Here is a 19,601-nt window from a genome sequence, read left to right as displayed (position 1 = left end):
ATCCTGCACATTCTGAGTTTTGGTGGTCTAAACCTCTGAAAACTCTGGTTTCCTGTTGAATGATGTCTTAGGCTATACAGCTATGAGCACATGAGATCTGGCAGGCTTGATTGGTGTATTTAGAAAAACAAAACATGTGTTTGTAAGTGCACTTCAGAACAGCTGGTGAAAACAGGAAGTGATTGTGCAGAAGAGAAACTTTTGGCCAGAGCTGCAGACTGAAAGTATGAACCTGCTTCCCACCCTTCGCCCCTGAATAGTCAGTGAACTATCTGCTGCAAAAAAAAACAAAACACTGTCAGTAAACAAGGCTCAAAGTTTAACCTTTTGTCAGCTGAAAACTAAATAAAACTTGCTTTTGACAGCAGTTCAAACTTGAACCCCAATACTCTATGCATGAGGGTTGCAGAGTTTTGAGCATTTGAGCTGGACTTTAAATTAAACATATATAACTCTAGTAATTAAATCACTGGTAGTTAACAGCTTAACTGGAAACCAGTTATTGTAACAGCGAGTGAACACATATTAATAGGTTGGTCATGTGATATTCAGATGTGTGACCTGTTTACAGTCTCTTGGCTTACCCGCAGTTCGGTGGGGGGGTTTGAGAAGGGGGTCTAGACTTCCTGGATGAGCATAATTTTGGCCCCAACAGTCAAAGAGAAACCAAAAAAAAAAAGGAAAGAAAATTTAAAAAGTTTGCGCTTCACTTTTCAGTGTTTCTTCTTCTTCTTTTTTTATAGGCATGCTCTTTTGTTTTTTCTTCTGCTTTCTCTCAATGGATTGTGCAACGTATTGCTGTTATTTCACTGAAACTTCTTGAGAAAATGAGATCACACGCATCTGTGTTCATGCAAAAGGTAAAAATACTACAAAAACATCATTATTAACAAATAAAGACTATGACAAAAGTAATGCTTGTAAACAAAATATGCAACAAAAATAACACTGATAACACTGCAAAATGTATGGATTAAACAAACAAGATATGGTGTTAGTGAGTGTTTGAGGTCAAGTTTTGTCACCTCTGGACAGATCCATGTTAGCTGCTTCCCTCCGTTTCTAGTCTTTATGCTAAGATAAGATAAGCTTTAGCATAAAGACTAAGACAGATATAACTGACTGGATAAACCTATTTTCTAAATTGTCCAACTGCTCCTTTAAACCACAGATTCTCACTGCATTTGAGTCACTGCATAGAGAGTGTGGATGACCAGGGGAAAAGTATGGAGCTAATCTAAGTTCAATCAAGGTTTATGTAGGAAAAATAAACAAAAGATTTTACTGATGCCTTCTAGCTGACGTTTATTTGACTCAAATTCAACTTGAATCCTTTTTTATTAGTTGCTTCCCGTATCTTAATAATCATTGAGAAAAAATGGCAGAAAAAATAAAAACAACCACTGCTTTAAGACATGAATAACTTTCTTCAGATCATGATATAAAGGGCTTGAAAACAGTGCTGACTGCAAAATTCAATTGTTTGTCCAAGCAATGTTCAGAATCAAAGATGACAAGATTTTTAGCTGATGGTTCGATGTAGACAGTTTAAACCTAAAACAGACATCTAACTTTTGATGTTTTTGGGACAATCCCAAGGGGCTTTGAGTTAGGAGAAGATATAACAGCATGGCAGTTATAGTAGTATTAACAGTTTTAAAGAAATGCATGCAGTACTTCTGAATGATCTGACAAAAAGGAAGGACCTAAGATTGATCCTAGAGGGACCCCACAGGGGACACTAGCAAAGAGGATGAAAACTATACATAAAAACTATCAAAGGTCTGTTTGTGTGGTAGCAGATAGATGCTGAAAGAGGAGACAAATAAGAAAAAATAGGGGGGAAAAAAGAGTCAAGGCTACAGCTGTTGGAGGGGCTTCACTAAATGATTATTATTTAAGATCTAGGTATGAGAAGCTAGTTTTCTGGTAAATAGTTACATTGGTAATAGCTTGTTCTTCTTTTCAGAATGACTCGTCTTCACCATGCTCCCTTTATAGAGGCCTAGTGATATCATTCAGCCAAGGTTAAGTGCTAGGCATGGGCTTTCTCTTTTGGAAAGGTGTATGTGGTAAATAATGGTCAAGCAAGAACTTTTTCAAAGATAAAAGCTCTGAAAGTCACAGAGGAGGAGGCTCCAATTGAACAAGCAAAAACGGGGAAGCAGCAACACTAACTGACAACTGATTTAGGTTGCTTGATGAGCCGACACACAGTCACTAATGTGTCGCCCTCACAGCAAGAAGGTTCCTGGTTCAAACCTCGGCTGGGGGCTTTCTGTGTGGAGTTTGCATGTTTCTCTCTGGGTATTTCCTCCCACTGTCCAAAGATGTGCACTTAACTCTAAATTACCCATAGGGATCAATGTGAGCATGAGTGGTTGTTTGCCCCTATGTGTCAACCCTGTAATGAACTGGTGTCTTGTCTAGGGTGTACACCTCTCACCCACCAGTGTCAGCTGGGGTCAGCTCCAGCCCCAGCGACCCTGATAAGGATAAGTGGTTACAGTCGTCCCTCGCTATAACGCGGTTCACTTTTCACGGACTCGCTGTTTCGCGGATTTTTTTTGTGTAATTTTGCATGCTTTTTTTTTTTACAGCATACTGTACAGTATGAACGCGCATTGTGTTCTGCGTCCTAAATTGGCTAAGGGAGCACTGTATAAAATGCGTGCAAAAAGGTGTATAAAGGGGTTAAAACATGTATAATATTTGTAAAACTCACTTCGCGGATTATTGCGGGTTATTTTTAGAACGTAACCCCGCGATAAACGAGGGACCACTGTAGTAGGAAATAGACAGCGCGATAGGTTGCTTTGTACAAGCAATTTAGAAAGTCAAAAGATAAAACTCTCTTAAAGTCACTAAATATTTGTTTTGATTGTTTTAATTTTTAAAATCAGATTTAAATTATATATAAATAATTGCATAATGCAATAGTACCTGCAATAATGTATTAAATTGAAAAATGGGGATAAAATGATACTACTACTTATGTGGCCACTTTTAAAACCTTCACAAGCAGTAAAACACAGTATATGATGGCAAAGCCTTTATTTATATGGCATTTTAAGGAAACTTATACAGAATAAAGTAGTGTTTTATATTAGAGGCTATTAATTGTGCAGTAAAATATTAGTATTTCATTATATTTGTAATTATTAATATGGAATAAAATGCCAACTTTTAACAAAAAAAAATCAACAGTACTATTATTTTACTGTAATATTGGAAACAGTTATACTGTATTTATTACGGTAAGATTCTGTTTTCAGTTTTTCACCGTGAAAGCGACAGTTCCTTTTACAGTGAGCAATTGTATTGTTCAGTAAGAAAATACATGATCTTTGTCTTATTTTTCAAGCAGCTGAATATAAATATTTACTGGCTCAAGGTTTACGAAAATAAACTCAACTGTGTTGAGTGTGCAAACATTATCAGGAATGTTGGAGATGAAATTTGCGACAAAATCTGTGAGTGCACTTCCACAGCTTTGTTTATGAACAGAATTACTGGTATCCATCAATATCTCGTTTGTCCTTGACTGCTCGGTCAGTAATGCACTTCTAGTTGCCCTCTCATCTACTGCGTCAAATTCAGTCTTTCATTGCTATGGCAATATTTTACATGTCTGACTCCCTTCCAGCATCAGACTAAAGAACAAGCTAAAAGGGGAAAGCTGCTGGAGATGAACTGCAATGTGCTATTTGTGCCAGAAGGGGGCGAGAGCATCAACTAGGCCATCTGGAAATAAGAGTTTAATCAGAGTAAATTCTTAATAACAAAAAAACAATTAGGAAAAAAAACAAACACTTTATTAAAAAAGTATGGGTCCGACTGAAACAAGCCAATGTTTATCGATCACACAGACCAAACAGCTTTTGCAGACATTGCAGAACACAGTGAAAAAACAACCTTTCAAACAATTAGTGAAAATATTAGAGAACATAAATCCATCTTTGAAATGGACACTCTTGATTTGACATAATGTTTATGTTAGATCCAGCGAAAAAGCACAATATTCTTCAATTACACTTTAAATGAAAGACAAGGTTTCTCTCATTCAGGAAATATCAGTTACTGAGCCTTTCAGAGAATAAATAAGCGTACGCCAAGTTACACAAGTACAAATGCAAAATGTAAACAGTATGTTGAAAGGTTATTATTCATTATATGGTATAATGATAGTTTTCTTAAGTATGATTAGACAAATATCATTCATTTAGATGTCTTTTCAGTAGCACATTTCAGTTTTCTCAGATTTTGGCTCAAAATAACTTCAAATAAACTTGCAAATGGACTTTAAATTGCCACAAATCAAAATTAGCATCTGAGGAAAAAAAAAAAAAAAAAAAAAAAAAAACACAAAACCCAGTAATTACTCAGATGACAAAATTATTCCTCTCAAAAAATTATGTGCATTTAACAATATGAACATAAACATCCCAGAGACTAACATTTGATTTTTTTTTTTACATGAGAAGCAAAACAAGCTAAATATAACCTGTTTACACACATCTTACACGTCCAAAATGTACAATGTTTTGTTACTCATATGTTCAACACACAATAATCAAACGTCTGTGCTCTTCATCTCTAATAGAACAATTTCATAACACAACCAAACAGAAGAGAAAAACAGTAAGTGCAAAATCAATTTCATATGTTGATGTCTGACTACAAGTTATACGCAAAGACTTGTATACTTTAGTTCACAGCTCAGTTAGGAGAAAAACAATCTCAGCGTCAAACTAGCCTGTGAACAGGATATCTATAAGATATGACTGAACATTAAACGGTTTGGTGAAAGAGAACTATTTCTGTAGTGAAGGACTGTGACATGTGTCACTTTGGTATAAGATATAAAGGAGCATAATATTAAAAATGTTGACTGTAAACCGTGTAACCAAGCAGGGTAGAGTTTGACACGCCACTCTTTCCCAGCTGAAATATACATCATAACACAACGCCACTCTTTCTCAGCTGATTTATACATTGTAACACAACGGCAAACACCAGTGCTGTGAAATTAGGACACTACAAACTTCTGTACAAATTTCAAAAATGCAAAACTGCAACTTTACAGCATGGACATAACATGCTGCTTTACGTTTTGAACAAATCTTTTTCACAGCAGCCGTTTTGACATGAAATAGTCCGGTCAATGCAGGTGTTACCAGTGATACTAATTAAATACTAACCTAAATTAGTATCATTGGAAACACCTGCGTTGACCTGACTATTCCATGTGACTGGCTGCTGTGAAAAAGGTCCATTTTTGACTATTGTAGAGAACTGGCGATGTTAGTCAGTTGGGAGAAGTAATGCACTCATTACAATCATTACAAGTAGGTAAGACATGACGCTCTGTGTCCAAGCAGCATCGACTGAACAGTACATGTTTATTGCACGCTTCACAGAATGGTTTTTAAAAAGCCATCAGTGCAAGACATGAGCCTTTTAAATCAATTACACATGCGCATGTGTGCATGTAAGAGGAGCAGTGACAAACCAAGAGACAAAACCAGGCCAGATCACAAAAGCCAAAATATTTTTACGTCGTCATGAATCGTGTAATGTTTGATTTCACCACACAGTTCTTTTGTAACTCCAATCAAATGGGAGGTACAACGCTGAAAATCTGTCAGCAGACATCTGTATTTTCACTAAGCAGTAAGTAACTGTCAGAAAGGTGATGTTTTCTGGCTCTGCTGAAGGACCTCCGGGTCCACAGACATGACCAAGGACGACTCGCTCCGTGCAGGTCACAAGAGAACAGCAGCAGACTCGTCGGCAGTTCATCCCCAGTTGTGGTACATATAGAGGCAGGCGAACAACATGTTGGCAGTCAGGCTGACTAATAAAAGCCCCGGCCAGATAAGAGACCTCACGACACCTGCAGACGTCACAGAAAAAGCTAATCAATGCTACGAGAATCATCGTCCATGAGTCATTAATGTGTCATGAAGGTTTTCCATTTTGTGTTTGACTTAAAGAAATAAATATTGCCTAAGACGCAGCTTACAATGCAATGATCCGATCCTGGCCTTATAAAGCAGATCTGGTATCAGCCAGACATCAGTGATCCACATCAAATGAACCATATTTGTTTCACTCACTTACAGAAGTAGGCAGACATGCATGAAGCTACAGACTTCACCACATCCTGTGTGTTCAATATTTAAATAAAAAAAATGTATAAGACACTACATTATAAATGACCTAATTAATTATAACTATTTAAACTCAACTCATTATATAATCTTATTTTGATGAGTTTTCTTGGATTTCATTTTTATTTCATAGACTTCTTTCAAAATACCTTGAAAAGTCAGTTTTGACTTCATGATGACACTTCCCTTCAATGATGCTTTTATTTCATGTCACATTATATTATCTCTTTTCATAACAATCACATCCAATCATATGGCCCCCACCTCTCTTAACAGGGAACTCGGCTGTTCTGCAATCCAGCATTGCAACATTGTCGGATTTCCGATGGACAGTTTAAAATAAAACATTACTATTACTAAATATGGCACCTAAACTTCCCACAATGCAACAGGACCTCAGACAGTGCGGTTGGATATTTGGGTGTGTTGTAATGTAGCCTTGAGCCGCTAGCCTCTTTGTTCTTGTCGAGCCTAGAGTCTCCGGATTCTGATCTCACCTTACATGTGCAAATATTTTGCATTTAGTTACACCACATACTACTTACAATTACATCATCTCACCTCTATTTAGTATCCGCTTAACATTTCCCTAAACTGGCAGTGGACCAACAAAAAAAAAAATGTTCCTATGGCACAGGGGGAGCGCAAAAGTAGTTCAGAATAAAGATTCCCACTGTGACTCTTCAATAGCATTAATCCCTCATCACTTACACTGAAATTGCATTTGAGTGTCTTTGCTCACAGTATGGAGAGGCTGTAATTACAATTGTATTTAAGACTTCCCAGGACCAAGATGCTGTGATGTTAAACAAGTCATGAAAATAAATGTGGTAGATTCAGTGTTAGGTCTGTCAGATTGTGGACACATGATTTGTCTCCCTGCCACTTTTAAATTAGACTTCTTACCTTTTGGGGGAGGGGTGCTCTCCAGCCCCTGTGTTGTAGTGCCAACCATGCATGCAGAGGACCCGGAGGAGCTGTCTGGCTTTTCCTCCTCCTCGATCACTGTGCCGTCCCTTAAAGAACTCAAATCTGCAAAAATCATAAAATCATACATTAAACCACTGTAACATGAAGCTAACAATCAATGTAAAATATTTTCTCTCTTTAAAATTATGTGTAGGATTTTTGGGATAGGAGTTGAGAATGTTTAACTTTGCCATCTGGTGGTGGTTTGATGAATGACACTGCAATGCATGTTGCTGCAACCAACCTATAAACTGTACTTACCATTTTGGCTTTGGAAGGGTGATATATCCCGTGAGAAGCAGCCACTGTAAGTGGAAAAGGTCTGGAAATGTGAGGGAGACACGGGTGGGGACATGAGCGTGGGTTCTGGCTCTGTTGAGAAAAGTCGGAGTTTCCGGCCGCTGATGTTGAGGCGAGCAGGACTGATGAGGGGACGCCGATGCCTGGCAGAACTTGAAGTGGATGTAACAGACCCAGCTACTGAAGGAGTTGGAGAGGGGCATGGGGATGATGGGCGACTCCCAGACTTCAGTGAAAAGTAGTCTGTGCGGAAATGCAGCAAAGAAATTAATTACGTGATCTGAAAGGGTTTAAAGTGGTTTAAAATACAGGATAGAGTGGAGATCACACAATCACCATGAGTTTTAATACCTGAGGGTGGGGAGTCTTTGTATTGTGAGGCTGGTCTGCTTCCACTAAAGAGGTAACCAGAATCTGAAAAAAGATAGCAGAGGGTTAGGGTTAGCGTTAAGTCAAAGTCAAAATATGACAACAAAAAGTTGATCGACTACCTTATTAATCCACTAATAATTTCAGCTTTAAAGGATAGAATAATGTAACTGAACCATCTACTGTAGCACTAATAATTTTCTAACAAGTGTTAAAATGTATAGTCTTATGCAAATCATGAAAACCACAATAGAGTTAAGTCGATAAAAAAGTGTCTTAAAAAAGTCTGTGTGGTTTATAAAAAAAAAAAGAAGGCATAAAACCATACAGTGCATGTGACATTTCATAATTAGGAAACAATCCTTCAGACATAAATCTTGTCTGTATGCAATGAACTACACTTGTACAAGCGACTCAAGATCAAACATGCCTGAGCAGCTATGAGAAGCCAAGCAACAACTGTAGGCAGTTGTGAGCTGAATGTTCCCAGCTGTGACCGGCTACTTCAACAAGAGAAAAGTTACCTGTCCTGGTGAGGGAGGGGATGGTGCCAAGGCAGAGGGCTCTGTTGAGGCGCCCAGGCAAAGAGGAGGGGGAGGCCTTGCGCTCACGAGGACTCTGTTGGCGGTTGATGAGCTTAGAGAGGTTAGGGGGCGGGGTGGGGATGAAGGAGTCTGCCAGGTCAGGAGAGAGGAAAGGAGTCTGGCTGCTGTAGGAGGGGACTGCATAGCTGCCTGCAAGGTATCTGTAACACAAGAGCAACGCAACGTCTACTACCTGAAATCAAAATTATAACAAAGCTGTCAAAGGGTTTTTAATACTACAGAAAAGAATAATAGTTACAGAAGATGACTCCACAGCCTAATTTGTGGCTTCATGTGTAATGAAAGTAGTCTTTAATGCTACACCGATGGCAAATCAGTGCCGAAACATTGGACCATGCAGCTCTTACATCCATTTAATGTGAGCACGTAAATGGTGGCAGCTACAGCAAGCATCGAGGCTGTCACTGAAATGCTGCTGCAGCTGTCGAGCAACTTGCAGCAGCTGAAAGACGGAAAGACGGAACAAAAGCTCCAGAAGAAATGCTGCCTAGCAACAAAGTTCCAACTCACACACACTTCCACAACACAGTCAGTGGCCCATACATGTTACGTGTCAAAGTCGTGTCTATTCAGTGGCAACTGAGCATTATCTATCTACAAAAATAAAAGAAGAATCACAGCAGTCCTGGTGAAGTGAAATTCCAGCTTTATGTCAGATAAAGCTGGAATTTCACTTTAACTGATAGTGTGCAATAAAACTACCGTATCAAAAACTGGAGAGAAACATACACAAGCAGACAAGACGGTGAAAACAAACAAAGAAGGCATATCCTTTCACTAGTTGTTTATTACATTCCATGTACAACAAGCATTCCTACAAAGTCTTCAAGCTGGAGCCTCACATTAAAAGCAAGACACCCAATTTCAGCACCCAAAACACAACAGCTATGTTTTATTGTGCATGTTGCAGGAAACCTTTCAACATGGACGGAGCTCCATTTCTGAGCTGCTACAGAATATAGATATATATAAACAGTAACTGGTCAAATTGAAATAAGTTTTTTCACTAGCTTATTTTGTAGAATAGATTGGAATAGCAAATTGTTTTTAAAAAGTGTAAAAAGTAGCAAGATTTGGCATAATAAACTTTATTTAACTATCAAGTATGCATGTTTCTGCAACAGACACATTTCTAAAACATTTAGGTATCAAACAATCACATTTGTTGGCTACATACTGGGTAACACGGTGTGGTAAAAACAATAACATTCACGGCTACATTAGTAAAGAAGGTAGTTTTATAGTTATCATTATTAAAAACACCACAAATATGTTGGTGGCATTGGTATAATGCTGTAGTTTCATAGGGCAGATTAAACTTGATGATGATTAACATACAGGAAGTTTGAATGCAGTGCTTCTACAGCTCGACACAAAGGAAAGTCAGCAGTCATACAGCTTATCAGGATGTTACAGGACTCTCTAAAAACCACAGAGAAATAGCCTCAGGCTAATATTATGCATATATCATAGCATAACAAACATGCACACTGGAGGTTTACAGCAAACACAAACTATTCAGCACAGCATGTCAAACTTTGGCAAAGATAATACATTTTGCATATTTTAAACATGCAAACAAAATATAAATACATGCTATTTTTGAAATATTATCATATTCTTAACTTGAGAACTTTAATAAAACTCTTCTCCAGTACGCCATACTTTATTCAAACATTTTTGGCTGTCTCACGTTCATTGGGGTATATAAATGCAATAGAGCAAAGTTGTGCGTTAACTAGAAGAGAGTTTTGCAACATGTTTTAGTTTTGATGAAATATTATCTTTGTCAAGTGTTTAAGATGCAGTTTGTCACAGGATGCAGCTTATGAAAGGAACAAAAGAAAACCATTCTAGGTCATTACTGATGTATAATATATAGAATTCTAATATCTTCATTTGAGGCAAAATACCTTGGATTATCAGAGTTAACGCTTTCCTCATAACCTAAAAATGGCATCTTTAATTTCTTACATTTGGTAACACTTTTGTCTGAAAAATCTACAATTTAAAGCTCTGAGTCTCCTGCACCAAAGGTGCTGGTTTGAGATCATAACTCCATCTACAGGACATCACAACATGCAATTTAAACCCCACAGTTAAAGTACTCTACCAACCAAATACAAACACCCTCTACAGCTATTAGTGTGTACCTTTTCACATTACTGTCAGATAAATATCCCCCATTACTCAATACATTCAACCAAAGTAAAACAAAACAAGTAAAAGACATAAATTGGCAAGAAACGTTCAGTGTTTTTAATACATCAACATGTTAAACTGTTGGTAAAGGAAGGTTCACTGGAGGTGATTGAGGAAGCAATAGTAAGTGCTAAAGAAATCTATTTTTTAAGCTTAAAACTTCTTTTGAGACTTCTTTTGAAATACTAGTATGAAAAACAACTCTACCTGTGTGTAACAGCGTCAATAAAACTTAAAGTCCAGCATTTTAATGCTGCTGAGTTTGCAGAGGATTATCTTGTGTTAGCACATGTGAGGAAAAACTAAATCGAGTCTTAGAACTTTATATAATTCTTACAGTTTTCATGACCCTTAAACTACTTAATGACCATATTCAGTTGCACTTCTTAATGTTTGCGTGTTCAAGGCCGTTAGAAACTTCTAGAAGGACATGACAAGAAATGAAAAGACAAGCCAGGCACCTGCCATGTAGTCACCTAGAGGCACCATTTTGAAGCATCAGCTTTGGGCACACCAGAGGGGTAACAAACAAAAGAAGCGCAGTAAATAAATAATTTAGAAAAATGTTTTGCAGGGATTACTGGCTTAGAGTGAAGGTCATGCATCATTTCAAGGCAGAGGAAAATATTGAAGCGTAATCCAAATGGAAAGCACCGAGGCTCCAGATCACAACAATGGGGACGGGAGAAGAGCGTCAAACAGCAAAATCTCTGAATGAATTTTTACTTTAGGAAAAACGTTGATAAACTAGTAACTACTTTTCCCAGGCATGGAAATAAGCACATGAACCATCTCTCACACTATCAGGTTTTAAAATTCATATTGTTTTTTTTACTGTTGGGCTGTCTGTGGCAGCCATGTCACTACAAACATAACCACATATCACAGATATGATCACAAAAACCTTCCAGCTTTGTACCAACCGTTCAGCTGCTTCAGTACTGATGGTGGCCTTCAGTACAGAATCAGTTATAAAGAAATCGTGGCTTCCGAGGACTGATGAACACTTTTTTGACAATATCCAAGGTCACTCATTGTTTATATGAAGGAATACGGGCAATAGGGATGCCACAATTTAAAAGCCACATCTTGAGCGTGGCCTGGAGTGCCTTCACAAATTAGTATTTCATGCAGCTGTAGTTAGTACACGATTTTCAACTCGCAGCTACACCAAAGGGTTAATAAATAAATGAGTACATTCAAAAGGCTGTTAAATAGTCTAGTACAGTGTAGAGCGCTAGTTCTAGTTGGGTGCTTGAATATTATTAAACTCCTACAACATGTTTTATTAGTGTTGTCTTATTAATAATTCCTTTTTGATTACATGATTCCCTCCCTGAAAGTGTCCAAAGATAAGAAATCTATCACTGATCTGTTAATCAGAGGGATTGGGAGCTCGTCATACCATACCATCTTATTTTTGTGCAGCAATACCGTTGACTGAAAAATATTTAACACGTCAGGCAACTGCATGTGTGCTTGAAGGTGAGGTTTTGATGTGATTAAGCAAGTAGTACTAGACTTTTGTTTGCATCATGGGCCACACACAGACACACACACACACACACACTCACACACACCAATGCTTTAAGTTTGCCATTCACACGTCATAACCTCACAGTCATTCGCACACAGCAGTAGAAAAAAGGAGTTTTGCCTAAAAATGGACAGTGAATTAAAAACAGCATGTTCCTTTTACTGTTCAGGAACAAGTAAAAAATAATGCGGACAGTTATAGATTATGTGTTTTGTTCTGGTTCTAATGAACGCCAACCACTCATGGACTCTTTACAAAATCCCATGTCTCAAACACAATTCGAACATTACTGCTCAGATTCTGACCTTCGATATCTGGCTCTTCGTGGACCCAGCGGTTTGCGAGTTGCCACAGCAGCGGCAAAGCTGACTAGGCAACAGAGGGAGATGATACTGAGCTTGGCTGTGTCCATCCAGCTCAAGGCACCCGTGAAGTAGGTCTCAGCCAGGTAGAGGCATAGGAGGCAGAACCACAGCACAGAGGCCACAGCATCGATTCTCCTCAACCTGAAAACGCAGAAACACGTGAGCTTGCACAGTTAGTTTTTACCTAAATTAAACTTGATTGGGACAACCTTAATTAGGAGGGGGTGACTGCTTACCTTACAGGTCCTGCTAAGAAGATAGCAGAGAGACAAGTCAGCAGGCCGACAGAGACTACAGCCAGCTGGTTGTCCCTTCCATGCTGCCACACCAGCTTGGCATTTTCTATGGCCTTGTCTGGGAGCATCTCTAGCAGACCCTGCCACACAGACACACCTCCACTGCTTTCATTGGTGTGGGTGGATTCGTTAGAGGGTTTAGGCTTTGGGGGAATGACGCCACCACTTAACGTCTGTGTGCCACTCAGCGAGGTGAGCTGCTCGGGTAATTCATAGAAAGATGTGGCAACTAGGAAAGCGCATATCAGGAAGGTGAGGACTCGTAACAGGATGACCCCCATGGGAGAAGACGCAGAGTAGGAGCTCTGCAAGAGAGAGAAAGTGTTTTCACTGTAACATTACCACAACATATGGAAATCAATAAAGCTGTGCAAAGACTAATGTTGAGAGATTCATGTTATAGCGGATGTCGTAGCGGAAGTGAATCGCACACATACAAAAATATGCCATATTAAAATCACTTCCCATCTGAATGGAGTTTTAATATCCTTTCTTTAAAGTTATAAATAGTAATAGGTCCGATGTGGGACAATCTGATCACCTCAAAATAAGAATCTTTTCGTTTTTGTTACTTAAACTACTTAAAAATGGGTCCTCTTTCATGGAGGCACTCTAGGCAGGGCCTATCAAGTGTTGTTTCTTCTTTCTTCTTCAGCGATTACTAGATGCAACTAAAGTCATACACACTAGACCTTTAAACAACGTGGGGATATTTTTTTATAATGTTCATGTTCCACTAGGCCTGTGTGGCCGTCGTAATGACTATGATGCGTTCATAAACGTGGGAAGAATGGAAATTCACTGGAAATATAATAAAACTACAGACAAAAGAACACTCAGGGAAAACTCTACAACTACCAGCCACTTCTGTACGTTCTCTTAAAATAACTGAGGCGATTGCGGGTTACATTTGCAAAGATATGCGCCCATATTCCGTTGTTGAAAATGAGGGCTTCAGGCAACCAAAAAAATGGTTTTAATAACACTAACCCGAATTGAGATCGGATCGGATTGTGATAATCGATTCTCAGTCTTAAGAATCGGAATCGAATCGATTCTTGGAATTTGAATCGATACCCAGCCCTATGTTCCACTGAATAACAGTGATGGAGTAATTATCAGACAGATTACGACAAGTTGTTCATTAGTGTGGTCAACAATTTCTCTCCAAGACCGAGTGTCTGTCAAACTTTTCTTACATCTCAGCATAATCCTCATTTGTTTTCTTATTATGCTTCATGTAAATTAATGCAAATGTATTTAGTCATTTATTCACTGACTTTGCATGTCAGGTGTCTGCAGAACTGTACTTTGAATTGCACTGACCTTTACGAAGCCCTTGTCTGTTTCTCGGCTGCGTCGAAGCTGGTGGTTCAGGAGCACTGTTCGAAGTTGACGGTTTTGATATTTGATGTAATACTCCACAGCCGTCTGACAGGGCCTGCATAACTTATAGGTCTGCTCCAGGTGGTGCTTGTAGGCTTCAATTTCCTCGTCATACTTCTCCTACAAACGATGTGGACAGTAATAAATTTAGTGTTTACAGTTGTCAGATAGAGATGGTGTCATATTAAGAAGAAAATAGCATGGTACATACATCATCCCTGGGGCTAAATGAGGCCAACTGCTTTATCTTGACAGACTGGTTGTTATTGCACTTCCTGCAAAGCAGCATCTGACAGTTGACCCACTGCAGTGTTTTGGGTGTTTCAGATGAGGGAAGGCCACCGGATACTCCGTGGTTCAGATGCTCCATGTACTGTGCTGGGATGGGTTTGTTGTAATCCCCGTTCTGAAAACAAGACAGAGCAACAAGAAGAACGACATGAAAACACACATCTTACAGAAGAAATCACTGCAGTTCACAGACATGCTGAGAAAACAATTCACAAGGGGTAATCTCAGGAGGCTCAGGGGGTAGACCGTGCTGTCCACTAACCAGATGATCAGTGGTTCAATCCCCAGCTCCTAAATGTTGAAGTATCTTTGAGCAAGATACTGAACCCCAAATTGCTCCTGATGCTGTGTGTGAACCAACGGTGCGTGAACGTGTCCGAACAGTAAGCTCCCAGAAACCGATGAACACTTTGCACCTTGCATGTCATCTGTGTATGAACGTGCATGAATTAAGATATGTAGTGTAAAAGCACCTACTGTCCAGTCCAGTCACCATTTAAAAACTTACCTCCTGGAAGCCATTGTACTGGTCACAGTTGGGACAGTCCCAACAGTTCCTGTTCCCATAGGGCACCACTGTGTTCTGGTCACAGAACCAGCAGTTTACATTGGCATGGGTCGGCTTCTTTCTGCAAATAAAAAGAGAAAAAGATACAACATGACACTGTTAATCAAACTTGAATACGCGTTTTATGACCTACAGGTGGGATCCAAAGACAACATGAGCTCCGCGCGGATCACTGTCATATAGACGAGGGAGCATCTGTCAGACATGGGGACTTGAGACTTGAGTCGCCGTTTTTATGACTTGACAAAAAAAAAAAATACTTGAGACTTACTTGACTCGGACTTGGAAGTTTAAGACTCGGGACTTTACTTGACTTGAGTGTTATTCACATCATGTTTTCAGTGTGAACATGAAATGTGACAGCATCCCAACATCCCTTTCGACCTTTAAAAAACTTGTAAAAACCTTTCTGTTTCGAGAATGCTTCCCTGCCTAACAAAACTAACAAAACTAACAACTACTCTGTGCTCCTTTACACCTTTCTCAGCTTATGTCCTCCTCTGTAAGTCGCTTTGGATAAAAGCGTCTGCTAAATGCAATGTAATGTAATGTGAATATAAAATGTATTTATTATTATTATTGCCTTTCACTTGATCAGATTCTGCAGCTAAAAGTACAACAATACGCCAAAGGTGACTTGACTTGCCCAAGAAAAAAGAAATACTTGTGACTTGAAGGTTAAGACTTGAGACTTGCACATGTGTGGCTTGGTCCCATGTCTGGTGTCTGTCTTTTGTAGTGAGTAAGTGCAGTGGACTGTCTGGTTTCAGGTCACTGACGTGCAAAAGTTATTTTGATGACGGTAATGCATGCACACAAAACGATCGCATATTAGGCATAAACCCGTGCACACGATAGTTTTGTTGCATCAGCGATGTGTAAAATGAGTTACTGTCACAAAACTATGTAGCATGAAGTTAGTTAGCGGTTAGCAAAGTTAGCGGTTTGGCTAGCGCAGATAAACAGCACCGTTAGCACCGTTGGACAGTTTAGTTTGTGACATTGTCGCTTCAGTGTGAAAAATATGAAACCTCAATGCAAATGTGAACCACTGTTGGTAACTTTACACCAGCGTTGACGTGTGTCTTAGCTTAGAAAACACGCGCCGCGGTCACAAAACCTTCAAGTTACCTGGTGGCAATTTTGTATATGAGCGCTCCGCCGGCGACGAACACCGTGGCTCCGACTCCGCTGTACATGAGCTCAGGGTGCTCCGACAGAAGCTGGTGAAACGCCTCCATTTCCAACTCGAAGTTAGCAGTCAGTGAGCTGACAAATCATGAGAGATGTATCACGCGTTGATGAGTTGATTTCACGGCAAAAACACGGCGCCAGAGCGCACGCGGCAAAGTGGCTCCTCTTTGTCCACGCCCATGAAACGGAAACGGAACGTGCGTAACCGTTTGGACGCGTTACAATATGTTTCGTTTCGCCCCCTTATGTCGACTGTACCATTCAATAAAACAACAAACGATTAAACTATATCGCAAATCTAAAATGTCTGGCCACCTTTGAACTGTTTTTAGGTGTTATTGATTATAAAAATCGAAATTAATCACACTTTGGTTTGATTCTACAGTAACGCGTAGTGTAGTAAACGGGGGTGTGAGAGTGTTGGAATGTGGGAGAGTCTTCTTTTCCCTCGCATGGTTTAAATCTTTGAGAGTACAGCACATTACAAGTCTATAAAAATATTAAAAAATGCCACTTATGACTGTTTTATCTTGTACGATTTCAATAATAAGTACCTTCTGAACATTTAGCTGCATTATAACACCTATAATACTGTAATGTTTATGATATAATATCAAATATATGTCAAGGCAACCTCTAAAACTTTGACCTATGCTTTGTTTTATTTATACCTACTAGTATTACAAATCATTTTTATCTTAACATCATTATTATTATTGCTATTGTTATTAGGTCTATTGTTGCAACATTGCAAGTCGTACTAAATGGCAGAGGGGTAAGTGAATGAATGAGAGTATCTGATGCAAAAATAACATTTTATTTGAACAAACATGATGTATTTTACATCAAGTAAACATTCATCATCGAACAAGAGAAAGAAATGATCAGTGCTTCAGTGTCACCAACTGTTGCATAGCAGCTCGGAGAATGGAACAAAACCAGAGAAAAGAAATAAATAATACAGAGATTCAAATGTAAATGCCTTATTCAAAAATAAGAGAATAAATGTAAAAAAAAAAAAAAGTCAAATGAAACACACACACACACACACACAAAGAAAACCAGTTATGTCTGTTATGACTAACTAATAAGGCATGAACTAAGCCTCTGACTTAAATGAGCTCGCTTCCTGCAATTTATATTTGATCGTTTCCATTTCAAAAGCAAAATCCATCGAGCACTGACAGAAATTCAATATCTGTCAAAAACAAACAAACAAAAGAACAGTCGAAATAACAGCCAGGAAATTTACAACTCATCAAACCGCCAAACATTTAGCTTTAACACAACCTGGCAGACGAATGACAGCCACGTTGAAATGAACAGTGAACCTTGAGTCTGACAACAGAATAAACTCTACAGGTCAAATGAATGAGCGAGCGGCGCCTCCGCTTGCCTCGTATAGGAGGTGAACTGCGGGTGGCACGCAGCGACAGACACGGTGCCTCCGTCGGGGCTCATCGGCTGGGTCACTCCGCCGTAGGGACACCCGTTGTGGGGGACCAGCACCGACGCGTGGCGGTGGTAAGCACCGTAGGCGGCAGGATGGTGGAAGTGAGAAGACGGGCAGTATGAGCTCACCGGACCGCTGCGGGTGATGATCTGTGGGGTTGGGTATCCGGTAGGCTGGGACGAGCTGGGCTGGCTCAGACCCCAGGAGTTCACATAAGGCTGCAGGTACACGGGATCGGGATAGTCCACAGTGCTCCCGGACAGGTAAGGCGCACTCGGGGGTCTGTAGGGTCTCCTCACCCTCCTCCGCCGCCGGTAGTTCCCCTTCTCAAACATGTCCTCAAACGCGGGGTCCAGCATCCAGTAGTTGCCCTTCCTGTCCCCTCCGTTCTCTCGGGGCACCTTCAGGAAACATTCATTGAGGGATAAATTGTGCCTGATGCTGTTCTGCCATCCTTTTTTGTTTTTCTCGTAGTATGGGAAGTTAGTTACGATATAATCATATATTCCGCCCAGTGTCTCTCTTTTATTGTGGTTCGCCTTTATGGCCATCGCGATTAGAGCCACGTACGAGAACGGAGGTTTCTCCGGCTGCTGAGTCTCCTCCAGCTGCGCACCTTTGGGCTCAGGTGGAGGCGATGAGTTGGAGCTAATGTCCAGGAGGTGTGCTTCCCGGTCCTCGGTGGGGGATTTCTCCTCTACATCCATAGCTATGGCTCAGGTGTCTTGCGCTTGTGCGTCCTGCTGGGGCAATGAGCTTGCAGTCTGCCGGTAAGCAAGGCAGCGCTCTGATTGTGTCCGCAGGTGCGCACACTCCTCCCACACGTCGTCTTCTTTCATCTCGCCGAGTTTCTCATGCTGTTTATGCCACTGTACAGGACTACAGGGACTAAGTGTTTAGGTTCAAACAGTGGTCACAGGACTGTGTTTTTAATATATTCCCACTTTGGAGCGAGGGGATCAAAGATAAATTGCCCCATGTCTTTGGAGAGAGATTGTGTTTAATCTGCAACAGATGGTCAGATTTCAGTCTTTTACGCACATCCAACAGTTTTATTATTAGTTTGCACTAACTTTATGTTAATATTAATGTAAAACTAAGTAATATATTTGATCACCAGTTAATGTGAAGCTAAGAAATATATTTGATCACCAGTGAACAAACATGCTCTAAAACTACAGTAAATTAAAGAACTTGTTGCATAATCCTGCACGTTTGGAAAACATGAGCAATCCCTGTTTTATAATTCAAATGAGTGTGTGTGAATGTTTTTTTCATCTTTCGTCTGTATCAATGAGGTGTTTGTCCCCTGTAGTGTAAAAATAACCAATACGGACACACACACACACACACACACACACACACACACACACACATTGACAGCAGGGTATTTCCCACATGTAGTATGCTGCAGGTGTTCCGAATAGACAGTGTCCAGCCAGCAGAGTAACAGCCAGTCAGGTGAGGTGAGGACACTGATGGCCTGTGCAGTAGCAGATGTTCACATGCTCACGAGACTGATCTTTAAAATGTCTTTTCACAGTGTTGTGATGTTTTAATGGAGTTCAATAAGAATATCATGTTTTCATGTGGTTTAATGACAATGTTAAGCTGCACCAGTGCTTTGTATCTGCTTTGTTAATTTAAATTTGGTAAGATAAACCAGAGATTTTTTTTTGTTTGTTTCTCACAAGCCATGCTGTGTATGTCTCTCTCTTCTATCTTCCTCTAGTTTCCCCCTCTTTTATTCCTCTCTGCTGGACCAGCTGTCCGGGAACCTCTCTCTGTCTTGGATGTCAGTGCCTCATCCAGACGTCTGAGTGTCCACGTTCATGATTGAGAGGAGGTCTTATGGGTCAGGTGCTGCCTATTCAGCGTCATCTGAAGCTGCTC

General features: G+C 39.9%; 2 protein-coding genes across 2 annotated transcripts; both read right to left on the bottom strand.

Annotated features, from left to right (window-relative positions):
* Positions 1-3,796: 3,796 nt before the first annotated feature.
* On the bottom strand, positions 3,797-16,507 carry tmem201 (transmembrane protein 201). The gene is made up of 11 exons (XM_027288654.1): positions 16,193-16,507; positions 15,002-15,122; positions 14,414-14,608; positions 14,143-14,322; positions 12,757-13,121; positions 12,461-12,661; positions 8,336-8,556; positions 7,794-7,856; positions 7,404-7,685; positions 7,080-7,205; positions 3,797-5,896 (listed from the first exon to the last, which is right to left on the bottom strand). Exons 1-11 carry the CDS (start codon positions 16,300-16,302, stop codon positions 5,799-5,801), a joined length of 1,962 nt encoding a protein of 653 aa, XP_027144455.1. The 5' UTR covers positions 16,303-16,507; the 3' UTR covers positions 3,797-5,798.
* Positions 16,508-16,949: 442 nt separating this feature from the next.
* foxl2l (forkhead box L2-like) lies at positions 16,950-18,660 on the bottom strand. Its single transcript, XM_010741080.3, has one exon. The coding sequence runs from the start codon at positions 18,413-18,415 to the stop codon at positions 17,612-17,614; it is 804 nt and encodes a 267-aa protein (XP_010739382.3). The 5' UTR covers positions 18,416-18,660; the 3' UTR covers positions 16,950-17,611.
* Between the last annotated feature and the right edge of the window lie 941 nt (positions 18,661-19,601).

Source organism: Larimichthys crocea, chromosome XV (assembly GCF_000972845.2).
Source record: "Larimichthys crocea isolate SSNF chromosome XV, L_crocea_2.0, whole genome shotgun sequence".
Lineage (NCBI taxonomy): Eukaryota > Metazoa > Chordata > Actinopteri > Sciaenidae > Larimichthys > Larimichthys crocea.
The sequence above is the reverse complement of the archived record's forward strand: the minus strand, read 5'-3'. Positions and strand labels throughout refer to the sequence as shown.